The sequence below is a fragment of the Daphnia pulex genome, chromosome 6 (assembly GCF_021134715.1).
Source record: "Daphnia pulex isolate KAP4 chromosome 6, ASM2113471v1".
NCBI classification, from domain to species: domain Eukaryota; kingdom Metazoa; phylum Arthropoda; class Branchiopoda; order Diplostraca; family Daphniidae; genus Daphnia; species Daphnia pulex.
Window position 1 is genome coordinate 6,989,937 of NC_060022.1, and position 20,438 is coordinate 7,010,374.

The following is a 20,438-nucleotide window of genomic DNA, read 5'->3' on the forward strand; positions in this document are numbered from 1 at the left end:
TTATTATTTTATTTTTTTATAAAGTTTAGGTGATTTTAGTTGTGATTTTTTTTATTTAAAGGGGTCCGCAACTCAAATTTACTAAAAAAAGGTAAAAAAGCAAAAAAAAGCAAAAAAAGGGGAAAAAAAGGAAATTTACTTTACATGCTAAAAGAAGGGTGCGCGCGAACGAACCCCCCCCCCTCCCCATCCCCTCCCTACCCTTTTATTTTCGCTTGAAAGAAAGCCTATCTCAAAAGGAAAAAAGGAAAAATAAAGCAAGGAAAAAGTAAAAAATAAAAAAATAAAAATAAAAAGTAAATTTGAGTTGCGGACCCTTTGCAGGAACCTAAGGGTAAATTTTATAATTATCTATGATCGTATGATTTCAAGATCGTCTTTTCATCTGATAGGTAAAAAATCTATCTCTAGCCGTTAACAATTTGTTGCACTAATGATACATTTAGCACGTATAGCGCTGTCTCTAGCCAAGTTAAACTTACCTAAATATTGGATATTATTCTCCGCCAGGCGACGACACAATAGCTTTAAGAAATAGCGCTGGAAAATGGCGAAAAGGAAAAAATGTAAAACTTCAAATGTGAGTGAGACATGAGGGTTGAATTTGAGGTGCTACTTATTATACAACAGTATATACTATAAAGAGTAAAGACTCAGTAAACCTTAAAACTTTCGTGCTGCTCAAACCCACCAAAGTGACAATTTGAATTTGTGTACACTTTACAGCTATAATTTTTTTAAATATACTTGACCGCCAAAACCAAATCATGTTGCTAATGTTAATTAAATGTAATGAATTGAAAAAGTTTCATTTGTTGATAACCAAGTAATACGGTTTATTTTACATTTAGACTTAATAGTTTACAATAAAGCCAAACCATCTGTTATTATCATTATCATATTATCATATGTTTGTTTTTTCTTTGTCTCATATGAAATTACCACAATTTTGCACAAAAATCACTTTCAGTCACATTAAGTGTCATCACACAAGTTTTTTTCTTCATATTATCGAGACCATCATAGGCCTACATACAACATACGCATGGGTGTGGGTTCAGCGCGATTTTGCCTGATTCTGTGTCTGTGTGTTACACATGTAGGGATTAACGTCTAATAAAAGAATAGTGTGTCACATTCAAAAGTGTTGTAAATAACATCGAAGTGCACACCGCCATCATCACTGATATACAGAGTGCACAGTGTAGTACAAGTATATTAGTTATACATATCTCAAGTCTCGGCATTGATTTCATTTAGAAATTTTCTGATAGGAGAGGAGGGATTGGAATTGAAACAAGAAAGACAACCAATTTAACGCACATCCACGACATCATATATCGTCTGCTTTGTCAGCATCACCGTTACCATTACCTCACGGCGAATGATACGATGGACGATAGACGTAACGCACATGACACTTCATGCTGGTCCAGCACGACCGGAGACTGAAGGCGAAACGGGCAATAATAACATCATCGAAATGGTGACATAATATATATATACTATGTATCAATTATATCAACTCAAGACAAAAAAAGGGGCTGTTTGCGCCCGGCCAACCGATGGCCCAACAGTCGATGGGGTAATATAAAGAAGATCACGTAGTATGTGTAGTAATAACAATGAAAGTTCCAGCAACAAAACAAACGCAAACTGAACCGCGGCTAATGATGATTAAGGGAGGGAAATGAAGAGGTGAGGGACATCAAAACAAACCTTTAGAAATCTGCTAACCGAAACTATACATGTACAATACGAAGCGCATAAAATGCAAGCGTTCGTCATGCAAGATGTTTTTAATAATACAAACAAGAGCGATTCGTTCAAAAAATTTCCCGGGTTCATCTTGGAGCAGGGAATTTCGAAAGGAGAAATGATGTTTGTTTTTTTTCTGTCTCTTTATTTTTTGTATAGCTTTCCCCAACACGGGTTCTGCTATTGTCGTTTTCTTGCCATGATATAGCGAACGATTTGAGCAATTCGCAAAAAAATGCAATGACTACTGTAGCAGTGACATTGAGGCAATTTATACGTACACGCTGAATACATAATAAGTGTATGTGAAGAAGGTATTTTGAAATTTGTATAAAAGAATAGAGATTTAATAATTAAATTTTAAAAAAAGAAACAAAAAAAACAATTCGACGAATTCGATCACGATAAATTGATTGAACCGAGGGAATAATATAGGGTCGAATGCTAAACAAATGTTTATTTTATATAGACAGGCAGGGAAGTTTAAATCGCTCGTTTTGTTTTTTTTTTTTTTTTTTCTTTCATTTCTTGCAACAATTTCCCAAATTTTTTGCTTTTTTTCTTGTCTTTAAATGTTTTTGGTTTCTTTGTTATTTTTCGAAATGAAATCTTAATTTGGCGGATTGAATCCGAGAGCTTTTTCATAATACATTTCGTATAGTACAATCATTTTTATTTTTTTGTCGATTGAGAGTTTGAGGGAAGTGTATAACTATATGTAACGCAAATAAGAAATAACGTATTAACGTAATGGAAATCTGATCGAATGGGATAACACTCCTATTGAGCGAACCATTTTTTTTTTCTGGTACGTCCAAAGTCGTTAAGTCTTGCCTGACGCGAGCCCAATTTTTTAAGTGTAATTTTGTATGGCCCCCAATGGCAAAATGACAATGATGTCAGTTTCCATATTTTTTGTGTGTGTTTCGTGTTTGCGTTTTTGTGTCGTCATTTGGTGGACAGAACTTGTTTACTGTTTAGGTATAACCGACTAGGTCGACATGTCCTTTTGCCCCCTCATATATATTTGCAAGGAGATGGTGGATTTTGCGTTCAATGGAGCCGAAAGTTGCTGGTGCTGTTGGTTTTGTTGGTTCTCATGGCCGACGACGAACTCATGGTGGAGGCCGATCCAGTGCCGAGCATCATTGTTTTGAGCGACTCCAGTTCGGAGGCGAGCCGGGCGATGTGCGAACGAAGTTCATCGTTGTTCTCGTCCGACGACTCGTTGCCGCCAACGATCACCAACCGTTCGTGATTGATTCCAGAAGCTGCTTCGTTTTCTTCCTCCTCCGTCTCTTGGTTGCCCATCAGCTGCTGCTGCTGCTGCTGCTGCTGCTGCTGCTGCTGTTGGTTGACTCGTGAACCCACGAAGCGCCGCTGCACAGCTTGCTGATGCTGCTGTTGCGCGTGGTGCTGGATGGGGGGTGAATTGGAGCTCATTCGCATCCGCTTCGAAGCAGGTTGTTGTTGCTGCTGCTGTTGTTGTTGCAGTGGCTGGTACGAATGAGCGGGGTTGTTGCCGTGGTTGCCAGTGACGCTGGCTGTGCTCCCACTGCTGCTGCTGCTGAATCGCGACGAGCTGCGCGGCAACGACCAATCGCCGCCGGATGAGATTCCCGAATCGCGGTCGTCGCTCGACTCGGTCGAACGTCGGCCACTTTGGTGCTGGTGAAGCTGTTGGTGCGGGTGGGGGTTCGGGTGTGATTGTAGGTGAGGTTGCGGGTGGTGGTGGTGGTGGTGGTGCTCTGGGTGGTGATGAAGGCCATGGTGATGGACTTGGCTGTGATGATCGCTGACGTTGTTGTTCATCTCGGACGTCACGTTCTCCACCGTCGACTCCACCGCCGAGGGACTGTCATCGATGCCTTCCGGCTCGTGTTTGATCTCATTCAGCGTCAGGAGAACAGCGGCGGCAGAAGCCGTTGCGGCCGTGACGTCCCTGTCGCCCAGGTGGGTTTTGTGTCGCAATTTGAGCGGCAAGAGGCGGCCGGCGGCCACGGCCGGGTCGATGGGCGAGTGACTTCCGTCTTCGCCACTACTCGATCCTGGATGACTACTCGAACTGCTTGAACTGCTGCTGCTCGACGACGAGCACAGGTCGAAGAAAGCAGCGACGGGCCCGACATTTCCGCTAGAGCCCGTCCTGTCGACGACCGCCAGGCCGTGCTGTGGGTGAGCGCCTTCGGCCGGCGAGGCTCCGGCTTCCAAGTGATGATTGGGGGAAATCCCTGGGACAGGAGTCAGAGCAGGCAGTGGCGGCAATGACCTCTCCATTACCCGCTGCTGTGCTTTCATTGGCTGAGCGTGCTGATGATGCTGATGATGCTGGTGATGCTGGAACACGTTGGCGCCGGCCGCGGCCGATTCGCCGACCGACTGGTAACGGTAGCCGTGCTGGTGCTGCTGCTGCTGCTGGTGATGGTGTCCGTTGCTGGCGTAAGCGTGTTGCTGCTGCTGCATCGACAGCGAGCCAGATCCTTGCCCAGATCCAACGTTGGGCGGACTAGGAGATCTGTGCGATCGGTTCATCGACATGAGAACCGACTGCCTCTGTTGCTGGTGCGGCTGCTGGTGATGCGGTTGGTGCGAGAGCAGCTGCGACTGCTGCGACATGGGCGGCGACAGGCTGCGATTGCTCGGGGCCGGCGAGACAGAGCCGCCGCCGCGACCGGAGCCCATCGAAGGGCTCAAGCCGGACAGGAGGCGAGAGCGGGGACGTGGCAGGCTGAGGACCTGGTCGGGCGACGGCAAGGTGGCCAGCACCTGATCGATGGAAACCAGACCGTCCGGGTTGATTCCGTATTTCTCGCGAACGGCCGACAGCTGGGCGCGAAGGATGTGATTCTCCTTGGTCAACTCCAGCACTCGACTCTCCAGTACCATGTCGTTGAGGCGGCGTTTCTCCCTGGAGCGTTTAGCTGCCTCGTTGTTGCGTCTTCGCCGGTCCCAGTAGCTGTCGTCTTTCTTGTTGTCCGGAATGAATTCGCGCTGCTTCCTCTGCTGGTTGCTGTTGTTGTTGCTGTTGTTGTTGTTCTGCTGTTGCTGCTGCTCATTGTTGTGCTGCAAGTGGTTCATGAGGCCGACGGGCACCAGTCCGGAGAGGTCCATGCCGACCGACAGATTGGCCGAGCTGAAACCGGAGACGGCGGCTGCAACGGCGGCGGCGGCCTGAAGGGCGGCGGCTCTCTCCTCCATGGCAGCGTTGTGATGCGAGAGGCTGTTGACGTGCTGCTGAGAATTTCCAGAGGGGCTGGTGCGTTGCGGTTCGCCGGACATGCTGTGCTGTTGGATCACCATGGCGCGCTCCTCGTTGGCGCCTTGGTGGTGAGACGACGTCTGATGCTGGAGGTATCGGCTGCTGCGCTGCTGCTGCAGTTGCTGCTGCTGTTGAATGTGCTGAGAATGATGGTGCGAATGGCTCTCAGTCACCATATTGCGACTCTGCGTGAAAAAAACGACGAGAAAAAACGAAATTGGGTTAGAACCGATCGCAAACGCAAACCACGTCCGTCTGCTTCAAAGAATTGAATGAAAATCTCGTCATCGGATTCGCAACTATATTATATCAGCCAGAAGCTCAGAAACGCGTTTTGACTATTGTGGATTGGTAGGTGAGTGCCTCGTATAGTATGATTGAGCAACTTTCGATTACCTTTTCACTTTTTCAGTCATAAAACGTGTTAGGTACTAGTGAAAAAAATGAGAGAATCCGGATCTTAAATTTTCGATGACCTGTTCTCCTTAGCATTTCCGAAAAATAACACGTCACTATAGATCCTGCGGGAGAAACCAGAGCCCAAGGAGAACTTGCGTAATCAACGCTTCCGGTTTTGGCATTGTGCGTGCGTGCTGTTCCACCGCCACGAAATTCGGTCGGCTAGTGACGCAACGCATGTCGGTTCAAATGAAAGCCAAAGAACAAAGTCGCGAGGAAAAGAAAAAGAAAAAAATTGCTTACACAACCGACAGCCGGTAATTTTTACAAGTTGTGTCATAACTGGAAATATCTTTAGTCCCGGAAAGATGGGCGGATAGAGAGTTACCGTGAAGTGATAAAGGAATCGCTCAAACAAATATCAAGTGCGATCTTTTGATAAATAGCACAGCAAATAAGCGAAAATGCAAACAATAATTATTTTAAAATGAAACAAGGAATATAAAACAAAGAAATAAAAAAAAAATGAATAAAAGCCGAAAAAAGAATGGAATGAAAGAAATTATCGTCCCGAGAGCTCGAACAAAACAAAACAAAAAAACGAGGTGCAAAATGATTACGATTGAAAAGTTGCGTAATCAGATTGTGAACGGGCGAGATAGAGTTATTACACAGCATACTTGTGTAGTTTATATTGCCTTTAGCGAAAGAAAGAGATGAAGAATAAGTAGATAAGGATATATACAGTAGAAGGAGAGGGCCGGGGAGAGAGAAGTTCTTTTTCGTTCTTACGAAATCACGCAGGAGGCTAATTGAATTACAAAAACACGCTAAACCTTCTACACACGAGGACAGAGTGCGCCATCTATAGACGTCTAATAGCGTGCAGAGACAAGAAGGTTGGATCGTTGACTTGGGTCCGATCAGAAAGGGGGGAGAGGATGATGGGATTGCGTAACGGTGACGTCATTCGTCAAGGGCCGCCTTCCTTATCGTTTTGATGGGCCATCTGTCGGACGAATCCATCCCTTTGCTTTACTATTTTTCTGTCAGCGCGGCGGGACTATACAATTTCGTATTTGTGCATGGACTAGCATCACACAGCAACTTCATGTATAGACAACGGGACTTTATCGCATGTAAACTCCGCAGTCCGCACCGCTTGACGTAGCACTGCCTCTACTATATCGATCTCCTATCCGCGTATACGCGGCATTCAATCGTCTCAAAGTCACCCAAACGACATTGTTATATAACTGGTTCCAGGAGATGACTATTAAAACAGCACTCTTAGCGCGTTTCATTTATTTTGGTAAAATTGTTAATATGTTTTGAATTTCTCGCACTTTGTTAAATACTACTTCCCATTCGGACGCAACGCAGATCCAGATCGTCCTTGTGGATTTCAAACACTTTCCGTGAGTGACTATACTATACTGAGATCCCGTACTTCGTTCCCTCTCTCGGCTATTTACCTCGTCTACAGTTTTATGAGAACTTTGTCTTTCAGACCGGAAAGAACCCCTGACGACGCGGTGAAATTGGTGCGCGCGTGCAGTAGCTCATAAGTAATAACAGCAGCGCGTGCATGCTTGCTTTGCCATCGCAAACCCACCAGTCCACCAATTTGCTTTTCCGCGTGTCCCTTAACATTAATTTTTTTAGGGTTTGAAAATATTTCGTCCCCCATACCTTGCCCCATACGATATGGATACTCGGTGCTCTTGGAATGATGCTGGCGGAATGAATCGAAAAAAAAAAAAAAATCTGACGAGAAATTTAAAGTCAAGTATTCCAAGTCCAAAATAGGAAACGGCCAGCAGTGATGCGCAGAAATATATAAATGGTAGATATAATGTAGGTACTAATATAATATACTCGCTCAACTGCAAATGTGTATATAGCTTTAGAAAGAGCAAAGAGTGACAAGGGGGGGGGGGGGTTGGGTGGTGGGTGGGGGAGAAGGGGCTAAAGAATGGGAATCAATAATAAATAGAACGGAAGATGTGATGCGCACGTGCCTATGTGACTTTGTGCGTATTTTCTTTGTCTGTTTGGACGGCTGCCATCCCGCAAGATAGCCGAACTGGAAGATGCCAACAGGCTGCAAAGCAACGGCCGCAACACACAGCACACAAGCCCAAGTGTGAGAAAGGAGAGAAGGAGAGCAAAAAGAGAAAAGAGGCGGGGAGAGAAAGAGAGAGAGAGAGAGGGAAAGCAAGAGAGGCCATTAATAACCGAAACCCGGCCAGACGAGTCCTCCACGTGTAGATATCTGAACGCGCGTTCGTGCAAGCCTGCAAGGTCTTGGTTAGTACTTGGTAGTAGCCTTGAGTTTTATTTTCTATCCCTTCGCCTATCTTCCTCCTCCTCCGCCCACCCACCCTCCCTTATGCGCTCTCCTCCTCTATATGCTGCTATTGACTCCCCCCTTTTTGTCTTCTTCTCCATCTCTTCCTCTTTCGCCTCCTTCTTCTCACGGGGGCAATGGTATCTACTATACCCTGTAGTATACGCGCGCCTATCCACTAGCTGATGTCGAATTGTGTGGACTCTTTCGTCACTTCAGCTTCCTCCCCGTCGTCCCTCCCTTGCCTCGTGTCTGCCCCACGCACAACCCCCGCCCGCTGCTGTGTGTAGCCTATAGCCAACCACCACCTACTCAATTCGTCCGTCACATCGCCCTCCTTGCATGCTGCCGCCTCCACCCAACCCCCCACCCCCCAAACACCAACCCTTTTTCGCTGGCTAGGCTCAAGGCACCGAATAGCCTCAATATTTCTCATCATGCCATAGCGATGGTATGGCGTATGGCCAACATTGGCGACGACTGCTGCAGAGTACGGCAGCAGCAACAGCAGCAGCACGTTATAGGCTACGGCTACGTGTGTGTATATAAGTAGCGTACTGTGTATAATATGGCTGCAGAAATACACGCGCCACCCCCTTTGGCTAGCGTCCCAAACACGGGCGTATGGTCTTCTCTCCTTATTCTCGCTACCTATTAGAACCGCGTTCAAAAGAGTCCAGGCATTCAACGGGTTTTTCCCTCTATGGAGACTAACACTGTAGGCGCTACAACTTCGGTAATCGTCATGGTAGCCCGTCGTTAGTTGAGAGTGAATGACGCAACCAGCACACAACGATTTCTAATTACCAGCAAAGAAAAGAAAAACAAACGAAACCAGGCATCGCAAAAAAAACGTGTCGTGAAAGGAATCTAAATACAATCGGCCGCTTTAGCTTCTGCATGATCATTGATGAATTTAAATTGATTAGAATGATATTTGAATCTTAAGCCAAAATTGATCTAAAGTTGCAATCTCTCACTTTTTTTTTTATAATCACAATCTTTTCCCAACTTGATTGTAATAATCTTATAAGCTATTATAACCTATATGTTCACCATTTTATCTCTATTCCGTCTAAGAGATTTTATATTAAATAAGCAGTGAATAGTGTTTTGGATGTTCAGATTCAAGTTTTAGTTTCACACGCATCATTATGCGGCATTCGATTCCCTCGCAATTTGAATTGTCTTTGGTAATTCTCCAGAAAACAGTTGTTAAATAGATAGTGGTTGCAAGAGTGCTGAGTCTAAAAACCCGTCGTGTAACGAAAATGGTAGATGATAGGCTACACCGAAACCAAGGCAATATATAATCGTATATAAAATCATGAGTGGTCATATACAGCATATAGAATAGAATGGCAGACAACGGTAATTTTAGTTCTTTTTTCCCATCACTGAACGAAAAAAAACCTTATACAACGACCGTATATGCGTAACGGTCACGGACTGTTGTCTCATGTTTGACTTTTCTCTCTTTTCTCCTCCTTTCTTTCCTTCAAAAAAAATTCGAGGAAAAAAGAAGAGTCTCCGGACAATTTAGGTACAAGGGACCTAATTGTTGAATGGAATGTCCGATTATTATAATGTCAAATAATAATTTAAAAAAAGACAAAAAAAAAAAAAAAAAACACGTGGAAAAATCTTCTTTATGCAAATATGAAAAAGATGAGTAAAAATGTTGAAGTTGTAACCTATTACCGGGAATCATCATTGAGCCCTGGGAGTGTTTTCATTGAAATCGCTATACGAGACCATAATTTCTGAACACACATCATAAGCAACTATAACTGCTCATAATGTTACGTAACAAATAATATCCGCATAATATTGATTTTGAAACAACAACAACTTATCGTGCATAAATCGGATAGCTATCGCCTTTATCATCGCAGCTATTATAACTTTGTCCACAAATGTAATAATGAATTTCTTTTTATCAGTGTCGTACAGACGTATACGAATACGTATAAGAAGGTACAACACGTGTAATTCATTTCACATGTCTACAATGATGGACAAGACCTTGATATAGGCTACATACTTATATTATGGTCTCTAGTCTAATCGATGCGAAGTGAAGGCCTACGTCTATAAAACCCATAAAAAGCAACACGTCGAAAGGAGGACTCATTCGGATAAGGGTCTAATCAATACATAGATAACGTCAACATCAGGTGACGTGGCTCTTCTGTATGTCCTGATTATATAATGTTGGTCAGCGTCTAGCTGGTCAAATCCCTCCTTAGCGGGCCACGAGCGATGCAAAAGGGCCAACGCCAATAACCGTACAGTCATTTGCGTTTTTATTCTTTGGACACAACTCCTTATACATTTACCTGCTGCTGGTTCCGCCAGCACCTCATGAACTCATCTCTCATCTGGCTCTCACGCGCGTGTCTTTGTCGCCCCTCCAAGCAGCGAGTCACGCGAATCATCAACCAATAAAAGAAATCGCCAGATAAAATCCAAAAGGATAGGGACATTGGACGACGAAGAATCGCCACAAGCCTGAGCTTTTCGCTGTTGCTGGAGAGACGACACCAAACAGCGGGTTCGTCCAAAAGTCCAACATTGTGCTGCTGCTGTGCATGATATAGAAGCCATCAATATTATGCGCGCTCGCCCAATGCTTGCTCGTTGTCTTGTTATTGAACGCGGTTTATTGATTTTTTAAAATATCATTTCACTGTTGCTGCTGTAATCAGATTATAATGGCCCTAATTACGTCACTATGTAATATAGTCGCATATTCTCCAGACCTACCACTCGAAATGACGACACCTCAACTCAAGGTCTCAATCGTTTCAACAGATGAAACTAGTGAGCAAGTGTAGGTATAGATGCTTTGCTGGGATCGGCTGGTAGGCCTATGGAAGCATGTCGGCCTTTCCATCAGTGTTAGGCTATTACAGCAGGTATACATAATTCCAAAAACCATCTCGCTATATTCGAGTATAGACAATGAGAAAAAGTCTAGCCTTGTGTGTGTGTGTACTCTGTGTTGTGTTACTAAAATAGCTGTTGATGGAGTCCGTAGGATATTCATATATTTACGTGTATTTCGAACTTATTTGTGGGCAGCCATGAAAGGACAAAGGTCCGGCTGAGAATTTATTAGAGTCACAAGGAAGCACTTTTTGGGGAGCAACTTGCATTAGGAAAATCGCGTTCGAAACACATTTGTATATTATATATCCGTTTTAATTCTCCAGACTCCTTTTTGCTATATATATATGTCGAGTCGAACCGAAAAGTCTGGTTTATTGATGTAAAGCATCAACAGTAGGCTATTACGTAATCACGCATATAATATACGTATAGGCGTAGACCATAATACTTTCGAATGCAATTGAAATTCAATAGAACGAGCAGCAGCTATATAGCCTAATATCGATTGAGATAAAAATTGACGTCATGGAAGCAAGGTTAATATTTCGCAAGGTTATATACTAGATACATGTTGCTGTTCTGTCGTAGTAACTGCTACTTTTAACTTGTCCCTGGTCGCAGCGCGGTGAATGTTCAAAATAATCAATACAGCAAAGCAATTCAATGAAACTTCAATAGCTTGGAGTCAACAAGTAAAAATAGATTTAGTCTCGCATAATATAGGTATAATAATTAAGATTAATCCGTCTGTAGGCCTTGTAACCTATAATAGAGGGATTTATAGGCGAGCGTGCTCTATAGGTCAAAGGGCTCTATCTAAACTCAAATATTTATATTGGCTGCAAACTTGCACAGCGCACAAAAGCGGACTTGAACTAAATCTGTAACAAATATCTAACTGTAGGGCCTATGTCTATAAGCCTATACGGACGCAGGTCGAGGCGTCTATATACAAGCCATGTAGTATTTCCTATGCCTATATGTGCTGTATATCAAGTGTTATTCTGTATTAAAAGAGACCAACGTATATAGCTGCTATACTATAGCTCCCATGTATAGCTGGATGCAATAAACAGGTTGTTTGATGCATGCACCCGCGCGCGTCGTTGGTCGTCGTCGTCGTCGTCGGTGCCGTGTACATCATATAGACTATGCTGCTGCTGCATGATGCCGCTAGCACAGCAGCAGCCACCGCGTTCTCTCTCCTCTCTCTCTTTTTAGTAGCAAGAGTTTTCGTCCTCGTGTCTCTCTCTCTCTCTCTCTCTCTCTCTCTCTCTTATTCCCAGCCTCCCTTTTATTTACATGGCAGACGTGATCCAGTGCACACGGACTGGGGCGGGAAAAGGGAATGAGAAGGGAGAGAATAGAGAGAGAATAGAGAGAGAATAGCGAGAGAAGGAAGGAAAAGGGAAGGAAAGAAAAAGAAAGAATGAAAAAGGGCCGTCCGTTCCCGGAGTTGATCTCCCACCACCCCGCCGACGAACCGTCCCACCCCGCGCCCACTCCACGTGTAACCTACTATCACGCAATATACGACGCAACACACATCCACACACACACACACACACACACACAAACTCCGTGCCAGAGAAGGAAAGGAGGGCTACGACCTGCTTCAACCGTATAGACAAACACACACACACACACGATCTACACGCGCGCTCCGTTCTCGGCTCCCGGCTTTCGGCTCACGGGCTCTCTAGCTCTGCTGTGAAGGCCACGCCAACCAACCCAACAACCCAACCACCACACTAGAACCGATAGCAGCGCCAAGGTCCAAACTCGTGCCGTCATTGCCGCACGATGACTCTTGCCGTCCCGCGCGCTTAAATGCTGCAACTCTTTTTCGCTACATCATTCTCTCTCTCTCCTATCAAATCATTTCAGCCGAATTTCGCCCTCTCCTTACAGCTTATATTAGCAATTCCCTCCACCCCCCCTTATTTTCATTCTATTTTATGGTTAGACAGTCGGTTTATTAAAATAGACGCGTTATTTTATACGCGTCCGTTTCTATAAATATCAAACGTGTTTTCCAAAAATGACGTTTGATTTTATAAAGGAGGGCTATTTCTTGTATACTATCTGTTCGGCTGCCATTGATGGGGGGGGGGGAGAAAAGAGGACGCCAATCCCGAAAAAAAGAAGAAGAAGAAGAAGAAGAAGAAAAAACGAGACCGGGATTGCTAGATGACTCGTTCCGCCTATACAACGACTCGTTACAGTTCGTCTCTTGTTCTCGTTCTCTTTTATATATTTCTTCAATGTTTCTCTCTGCTGTGCTGTCTCTATATTATTTGGTAACTTGACGTGGCGCTTCAAACTCAAAAGAGAAGAAAAATAGAAAAAAAATAGAAATAAAAAGAGACGGGCGTTTTTTTGTTGGGGGTTTTGAAGGACGACGAGAGAATAAGGGAATTGAGAATTGCTCTCTGCTGCCACTGCTCTCTCGTCCCGAAAAAGTCAGCACACGAGGCAAAGTCATACGGCAAGGTCTGCTCCCATTGGTTACGCCGTCCCGATTACCTCATCGGCCGCCGAAAGAGGAAGGGGGGTGGGTGGAATTGTTATGAATTGTTTCGTTTCTTTCTTTTTTCTTTTCCTTTCCCTCTGCTGAGACTCTGTTCCTTGTTTATTTTTGAGACATGCATTTCCAAAGGTTATTTTCAATTTTGTGTGTCTGTTATCAACTCTGTACGTAAGAAAAAAAAAGAAAAGTTTGGTTGGCGTATATATATATATATACGCGGTCTATTTCTTTTACGATTCGTCTGTAGCTATACATGTATAGTATGCTGAGTTTCCGACATCCTGAGGAAATGTCTGATTTCTACACTCGATATTATCCAAATGTATGACAGGCAGAAGACAGCCTGTTTCTCCCCTGGTTTTCCCCTTTATTACGCGTGTATAGACTGTGTACGGTACGGGGGTGGGGAGACATTCCGCATCCTTATGTAAGCGTCCCATCGTCGACTGATATAGACTCGACTCTGTGCTGTGCTCTGTGCAGACTGTAGTGTACATCTATTGAGCTATGGGAGCTATATAATAGGAACTATTGAGTTTGAGGGTACTTTTGCGGTCGCTATGCTCTCCTTGAATGCTTGCCGTGCTGTCCCTTTTCCCAAAGTCCGAATAGACACTGATGCACCACGCACAGCACATAGCCCAGCCATCAGTACAGCCAGCACACTGCACAGCCCTTTTAGGGAGAGGACTAAACGAGGGTGTATTGTCTTTTGTTCGTTTGGAATTTTGTCCCAAAACTTGTAACCTGTAACTTGTGAACTGTGTAACTTGACGAGACTTGTTTTGCTTGTTTTTCGTTCTTTTGGGTTTTTCTGTTTGTTTTGCTTTTCTCTAGCTTTCTTCTCATTTTTGGCTTTTTGGGGGTTTTCTCAATTCTCTTGATCGTATCCGATCGTATCACGCAGCACATACGCGACCCTCTCCATGCGACTATAAGACTTTGACGTCAACCGAGGAAAAAAAAACGAGAGAGTGGGGATGAAAACGGCGAGAAATGAATACTATTATTGCAGCATACTTCATTCTGCTTTTGGGTTTTGTTGGATATGACGACGAGACAAAACAACCGAATCTGCTTCCGCACGTCTGGCTCTTCGTCTGTTTGTTTGGTTTGTCTCAACTCGGCTTCATCTGAAAATTCTTTTTGTAAACTAACATGTACATTTTGATCGCTTCCTGAAAGTTCTGATGAAGCATGGCTCTCCTCTGCGAGGATTCTATGCAAATGACGCTTGATTTTATTTCGAGGATTCGATCTGCTGAGCCGCAATTTCGAGCGATCGTGAGCGATCCGATTGGAAGATCTGAATTACACGTCTATAATAATTAACGATTGTATGGTATAGTACTATGTGCAAAACAGGGGGCTACTACAACGAACCACCCCACGCGCAATGAAATCAACAAATCAAAGATGATGATGAAAAAAGTGGAAGAGGGAAAACGGGGAAAAAAATAAATAAATAAATGTGAAAAGATGGGAAAAAGAAAAAGGCAGGCAGACAGGCAGGCAGGCAGGCAGGCAGTCACCCTTCATTCGACCTCTGCACGTGTCGCCCGCTCTCTCGTCTTTTTTACTCATCGACCGGCGGGGGCACTCGGCACCGTGGAATTCTCCTTTTTTTTCTTCTTTCTTGTTTCTTTTTCTTTTTTCCCTTTTTCCTTTTTATTCTTTTTTTCTCGTCTCTCTCTCTCTCTCTCTCTCTTTTCTCCTTCTTCTCTCCCCTTTGCTTTTCTCTCCGCCTACTCTCTTATTCCTTGGCAGTCAGTTCCCGCTCACTCCCGCTCTCGCACACGCAAGCACACACACACACACACACACACTCACACACACACACACACACCAAAGACGAGCATGACGCAATATCTGTGATAATAACTGGCGACGTGACGCCATGAGTTGCTCAATTTCAAAATCCAGCGCAAGAGCTGCGGGTATTTGACGGTATATTATGAAGCTGATGGAAAGCAAACGGGTTCGATCTGACCGTTCTCTTGGTCGTCTTTTCTACATGTATTATTCGTTTCTCTCTTTCTCTCTGATTCGTTCTCTATTGCCTACTTCTATTGCTCTCCTTCTTCAATCGCAATTTACGATTCGCCTTCACACATCCTTCCTTTCTCTCGCTCGCTCTTTCCCAGATTAGCGCACAGCAGCGGCGATGGATGACGAAACACATTCGAGTCTATTTAATGGGTACAGCAGTAACAGCAAACAGCAGAGATAACTAGACAATTCTTGATGATTTCTTTGACTCTCTCTAACCGATCACGTAATCATATGGTGGGAGACGCCAAGGCTTGACACAACAATGGCATCGCGTAACAGAGACAGAGATATGCACATAACTGCTACGTACAAAATATTAAGACAAGGCCAACGTATATACTACTAGCGCATCATATGAGCCTATAATAGACCGCACAGCAGAAATGTTTCAGAGAAGCCCAGCGCTTATTAGGCCTCCAGACACCGCCACCTCCTATTTAGCTATTTATGTACATTAGAAAACACATACGGACTAAAGCGGAGTTGTCCGTATTGAACAGGCCTGTCGCTTTTTATACTGATACATACAAACCGATTTCTATCGCCATTCCCTTATATATTATAGTCTTGACCTGCCTGAATAAGCCCATGCAGTGTAGGACTGCTGGTGCCTCTATTCCTAGCTTGGCATATTTTTATAAAAGACTAGTATTTTATGTAATAGCACTTTTCAGCAAAATAACATTTTTCTAGTAGGCTAATTATATAGTATACAGGGCTAAGTACTTGGCAGGAAATCAAACTACAACTGATTCGCAGATATTTATGTACAGTATAGCTATATCTAAACACATAAGAGTGATATGGTTTGCGATTTGTTCTGTCTGCCTACCTTGTTCCGTTGGGAAGCTTGCGAGAAATCAAAGCTTTGCGGTCCGTCCTTGTACACAGAGTTGGACACAGGGCGTAGCAGAACAAGCGGCCAAGAAAAATAACGATTCGGCTCGAAAGAAACGATTGGCTTGTCTGCTGCTTTATAGTTTCCTCAAATGTTCATATGGGGAATCGAATAAAAAAAAACACACCGACGAAAGTCACTGAAGCGGCGAATCAAATAAGTCTGACGATGCACGCCGAAGACGGGACGTCAATCACCACCAAGAGGGTACTGGGTACGCGAAGGAAAAAGACTTGCTCACAAGAAACGGGAGAAAGAAAAACCCCTCAAAAGAAATCGCGGCAGCGCACGGGTTATATAGATGGCGGTTGTTCCAGTGGATTACGACGATTCCGATCGAAAGCGCACCTATATACGCGCCCGTGGTTGTTTTCTGTCAAAGTTTCGGTGGCGATCTGACGGGCCACACCACACTACGCAAGGGTTATGTGGGTATCTATACAGCGGGCGATACGCACGTATCTGATGTTGTGGTACGCGCGGGTGGCCGACTCGTTGGACCTCTGACGTAACACTGAGCCAAGGCAACTGAATAACCGATGCGTCAACTGTTCCGTCCGAGAGAGGCGGGCCTTCCTCGCGCACCCTGGCTCTGCTGGGCTGTTCTGCTGTGTGCTGCCTGCTGCCCCGTTCTTCGGCAGCAGCAGCATACACCCTCTTTCTAATACATATTAGACTGCTAGAATGCTATATGCTGCTATACGTGCCGTTTCCTTTTCTCTATATAGAGAGGCTACTGGAGACGCTTTAGCCTATTAGCTTAGCTAATCTATTCAAAAGGTAACCCATTTCGACGAATATGTCGAGCAACTCTATATCGCTGATTGAGCTAGAGCTAGACTATTTATATACACATGTAGAGTTTTCCAATTCTTTTTCAATCGTATATAATACCTTTTTTTCTTTCTTTTATGTAAGAGTCGATGAGACGACCCGAGACTATTTTATACATGCAAGCTTTTGTACTGTAGTAGCTTACGTAATCTTTTCTTTGTTTCAATGAGGGGGCTGGGAGGGAAGGACTATGGTGGAGAGTTGGCCACGTCCCTATTGTGTGTAATAGAGAGTAAGGCAAAAATATATACACGGAATGAGAAAGGAGAAAAAGAGAAGAAAAAAAGGAGGAGGGAGAGGAAGGAGGAGGAGGAGGAGGGAGGAGGAGGAAGAGGAAAAGAAGAAGAAGAAACCTGGGTGGAAATTGGAGGAGGGAGGGACAAAGGCGGGTGTTGGAAGAAGGAGGAGCCGTCTGCATGGTTCGTAGACTCGAAAACATTTGACAAATAAATACAGACTATATAGTATATATATTCTACGTACATGGTACGTAATGGCAATGGCCAAACAATTATATAAACATCAGGGCCAAACAATCTATGCAAAATATAAAAAATCACGTAGATCTCAAAGAGGGAAGTAATAACAACTTTTTGATTGCATCGTTTAGTTTCCGCGACCTTCCTATATTATAGCTTCGAAAACCGTAAGCTCCGCAACTCACTTTTTAGTCACAATTTTTGACGATTTTATTCTGAGATGCTCAGAACCCTCAAATATACCATAGATTTGGATTTTTTCTGTATTTTCTTTTACCTTTTTTTGCCATCAAGTCCTATAAACGTAACTGATGATAACTGATGTGAAACAAAAGAAACGATTTTAAATCTAACATATCTGATCGAGTTTTGTAAATCGTTTTCCCTTCTTGATCCGCGGTATCACCAGCACACAGCAATTTATGTAGTCGGACTGTAATCAAACAGATATATTCGGATATATTGTTTCTCCTTATATCCGAACTCACCTGCCTAATCCACGTTCCTTGTTTATTCCCTCCACGCAGTCAGAATTTCGAAATCTCCCCCTCATCCGTTTACCGTTCGCTCTCTCTGACATTGCTGTCCTCCATACGTATTTAGCCTAAGCTATACTATACAAGGAACAGCAGATAATGTCGAACACAGATAGAGGAAACTTACGGTCATGAACGGATGAAACTTGTCCAGCGTGAGGCCTTGGTGTTCCGCGATAAGCGGAGGCTGTATAGATTTATTTTGCCGGGGGAAGATTGACACGGAAACGGTCCAATTAGCATGTGCACACGAGTTTGAATTGGGGGTTGAAATCCGACGACAGCACAATCGCACAAAGATCACAGAGCGATTAACACAAAATAATGGTGGCCAATGAGAGGCAGTTAAATAGTTGTTTTTAGCAGCACTTTGTCGTTGTTTGTCTTGTGTTCAATTCTTTTTTACTTTTAGTCTATTACACGTTTAGCAGTTGCGTTTGCTCGGCTGTAGTGGCTGAGAATGGCAATAAAAGACGATGACGAATGTCGGCGCGATATTAAAATAATGCCCAATAACTGCAATAAGCCATGAATCCGCCGCTGGATGGTCGGTCCGGTGTGAATAATTGCGAATAACTGCTGTGAGCAATCATGTAAGCGATTTGGCGGAGGGGAGAAGAAGCGAAACCGCGAAACGGGCGAAGCGCACGCGGGAAAACAAGGTGCGCTCCTCTCAGAGGTGGCGGGCGCAATAAGACCAGTTCACCAGCGACAGTCCCGTGTCTATATATCACACACACGCACGCGTATACATACACACACACACACAGCACACACATATAGGCTACACAGCACACACTTGCCCGGCACAGCCCCAACACAAACACTCACGCAATACACACACACACACACACACACACACATATATATATATATATATTGTATAGAAGCGTGAGTTCCCCGCGCTCTCTTGTCTCCCTCCCAACAAAATAATACTCCGTATAGCATATAGCATTCCGAATCGACCCACTATAGACGACCACCCCCAACCCTCCCTTTCAGTTTTCCTCCCGTTCTGTTATAGTATTTTAGTTTCTTTTTTGTCCGCTTTCGTTCGCCTTCATTTATTCTCGCCTCGTGTATACGGACGCATAAGAAAACTAGGCCCCTCCTATTCCCCACCCGTCTCACGCTTCGTCTTCATCCCTTCGTCGTCAGTGGCAACGAATCAAGAGCAATCGCTGCATTCATACGATTTATACAGTGAAGTTCAACCCGTTAAACCGAAAACGAGCGAAAGCGAAGCAGGGCTACAACGGCTACAATATATTGCGTGTATAGCAGCATCGCCAATCGGCGGCATCGCATTTGTAGCCTACACCACATTTATTAGAAGATGCATAATTGTGTATTAAAATTTCTCAATATATAGTCTGATATTGCTGGTGGCATGTTTACATTTTTAAAATAAATTTATTGAAATACTATTAACACAAGTTTACAACAAGCCGCTGTCTTTGTTTGTACAAAGATATATGTAGGTCTAATAATCAGGTTATTTCATGTGTCTTTTTTGTCACACGTCAATTCAATTAATATGAGACTGTTTCTATATTATATTACCTATATAGGCTAATTTATGCTCTGATTTGAATAGTGATGAAATTCATGGAATTTTCATCGGGAGACGCGAGATGGAAATAACGAGAAAATGCAGAACTATAATCCTATATAATCACTTAATCAGATAAATGTGGTAAAATCATTAGTTACAATCTGTACAACTACGGCGAATTATATACAGAAGTAGGCCTATAGTCCCATATACAAGTTTTTAAAAATGAACAATGTTTGATGCATTATTAGCATAAACGTCTACATAGACAAGAAAGTTGCACATCTCACATCACAACTTATCAACAGGTGGGTCCTGATAGCGACTATGTTATATAATTTTTATATGCTTATCCTATGTAAAAAATTATGATATCGTATTAGGCAATCTGCCTATTATATAATGGACTACTCAAAAAAGATAGTAATTAATAATAAATATATTAGGCCTACGCTATAGCTAACTATATATATCGTATACTGTTTCGGAAATGTAAATTTGCTTTGATGGCGTATAACATTAATAATCTTTTCCTATTTGCGTTCAGTACATGATTAATATACTTTCAATTCAATTGCATCCATTAATAGGATCATGAATGTATAGGATCATGTGCTGAACAATGTTCGAATTAGCCTATACACACGATATATCTATAGGCCTACATTAGGCCTATACTATACGAGTAGCCTACCATATCGTTTGGGCACATTCAATGTCACAATTTATGTTTACAGGTTTGCTTATAAATTGCACATTATAGTCAAGGATAGTAACCACATATTAAATCAGTTCTATCTTGTTTAATAAATAGAAAGAAGAAGCAGCGTATGCATTTGAGAGAAATAATGACCGTGGTATAGATATTAGCCTTCATAAAGCCTAATATTGTTCTA

The 20,438-nt window shown here is 43.4% G+C and overlaps 1 protein-coding gene across 3 annotated transcripts; it reads right to left on the reverse strand.

The window, feature by feature from the left end:
• Positions 1 to 811: 811 nt before the first annotated feature.
• LOC124196453 (TPR-containing protein DDB_G0280363-like) lies at positions 812 to 18,695 on the reverse strand. 3 transcript variants are annotated; one of them, XM_046591543.1, is made up of 2 exons: positions 18,115 to 18,695; positions 812 to 5,202 (listed from the first exon to the last, which is right to left on the reverse strand). In XM_046591543.1, exons 1-2 carry the CDS (start codon positions 18,118 to 18,120, stop codon positions 2,812 to 2,814), a joined length of 2,397 nt encoding a protein of 798 aa, XP_046447499.1. In that variant the 5' UTR covers positions 18,121 to 18,695; the 3' UTR covers positions 812 to 2,811. The 3 variants fall into 3 exon arrangements, with proteins under 3 accessions (XP_046447499.1, XP_046447500.1, XP_046447501.1); XM_046591544.1 differs by lacking the exon at positions 18,115 to 18,695 and adding an exon at positions 16,073 to 16,932; XM_046591545.1 differs by lacking the exon at positions 18,115 to 18,695 and adding an exon at positions 6,209 to 6,370.
• Between the last annotated feature and the right edge of the window lie 1,743 nt (positions 18,696 to 20,438).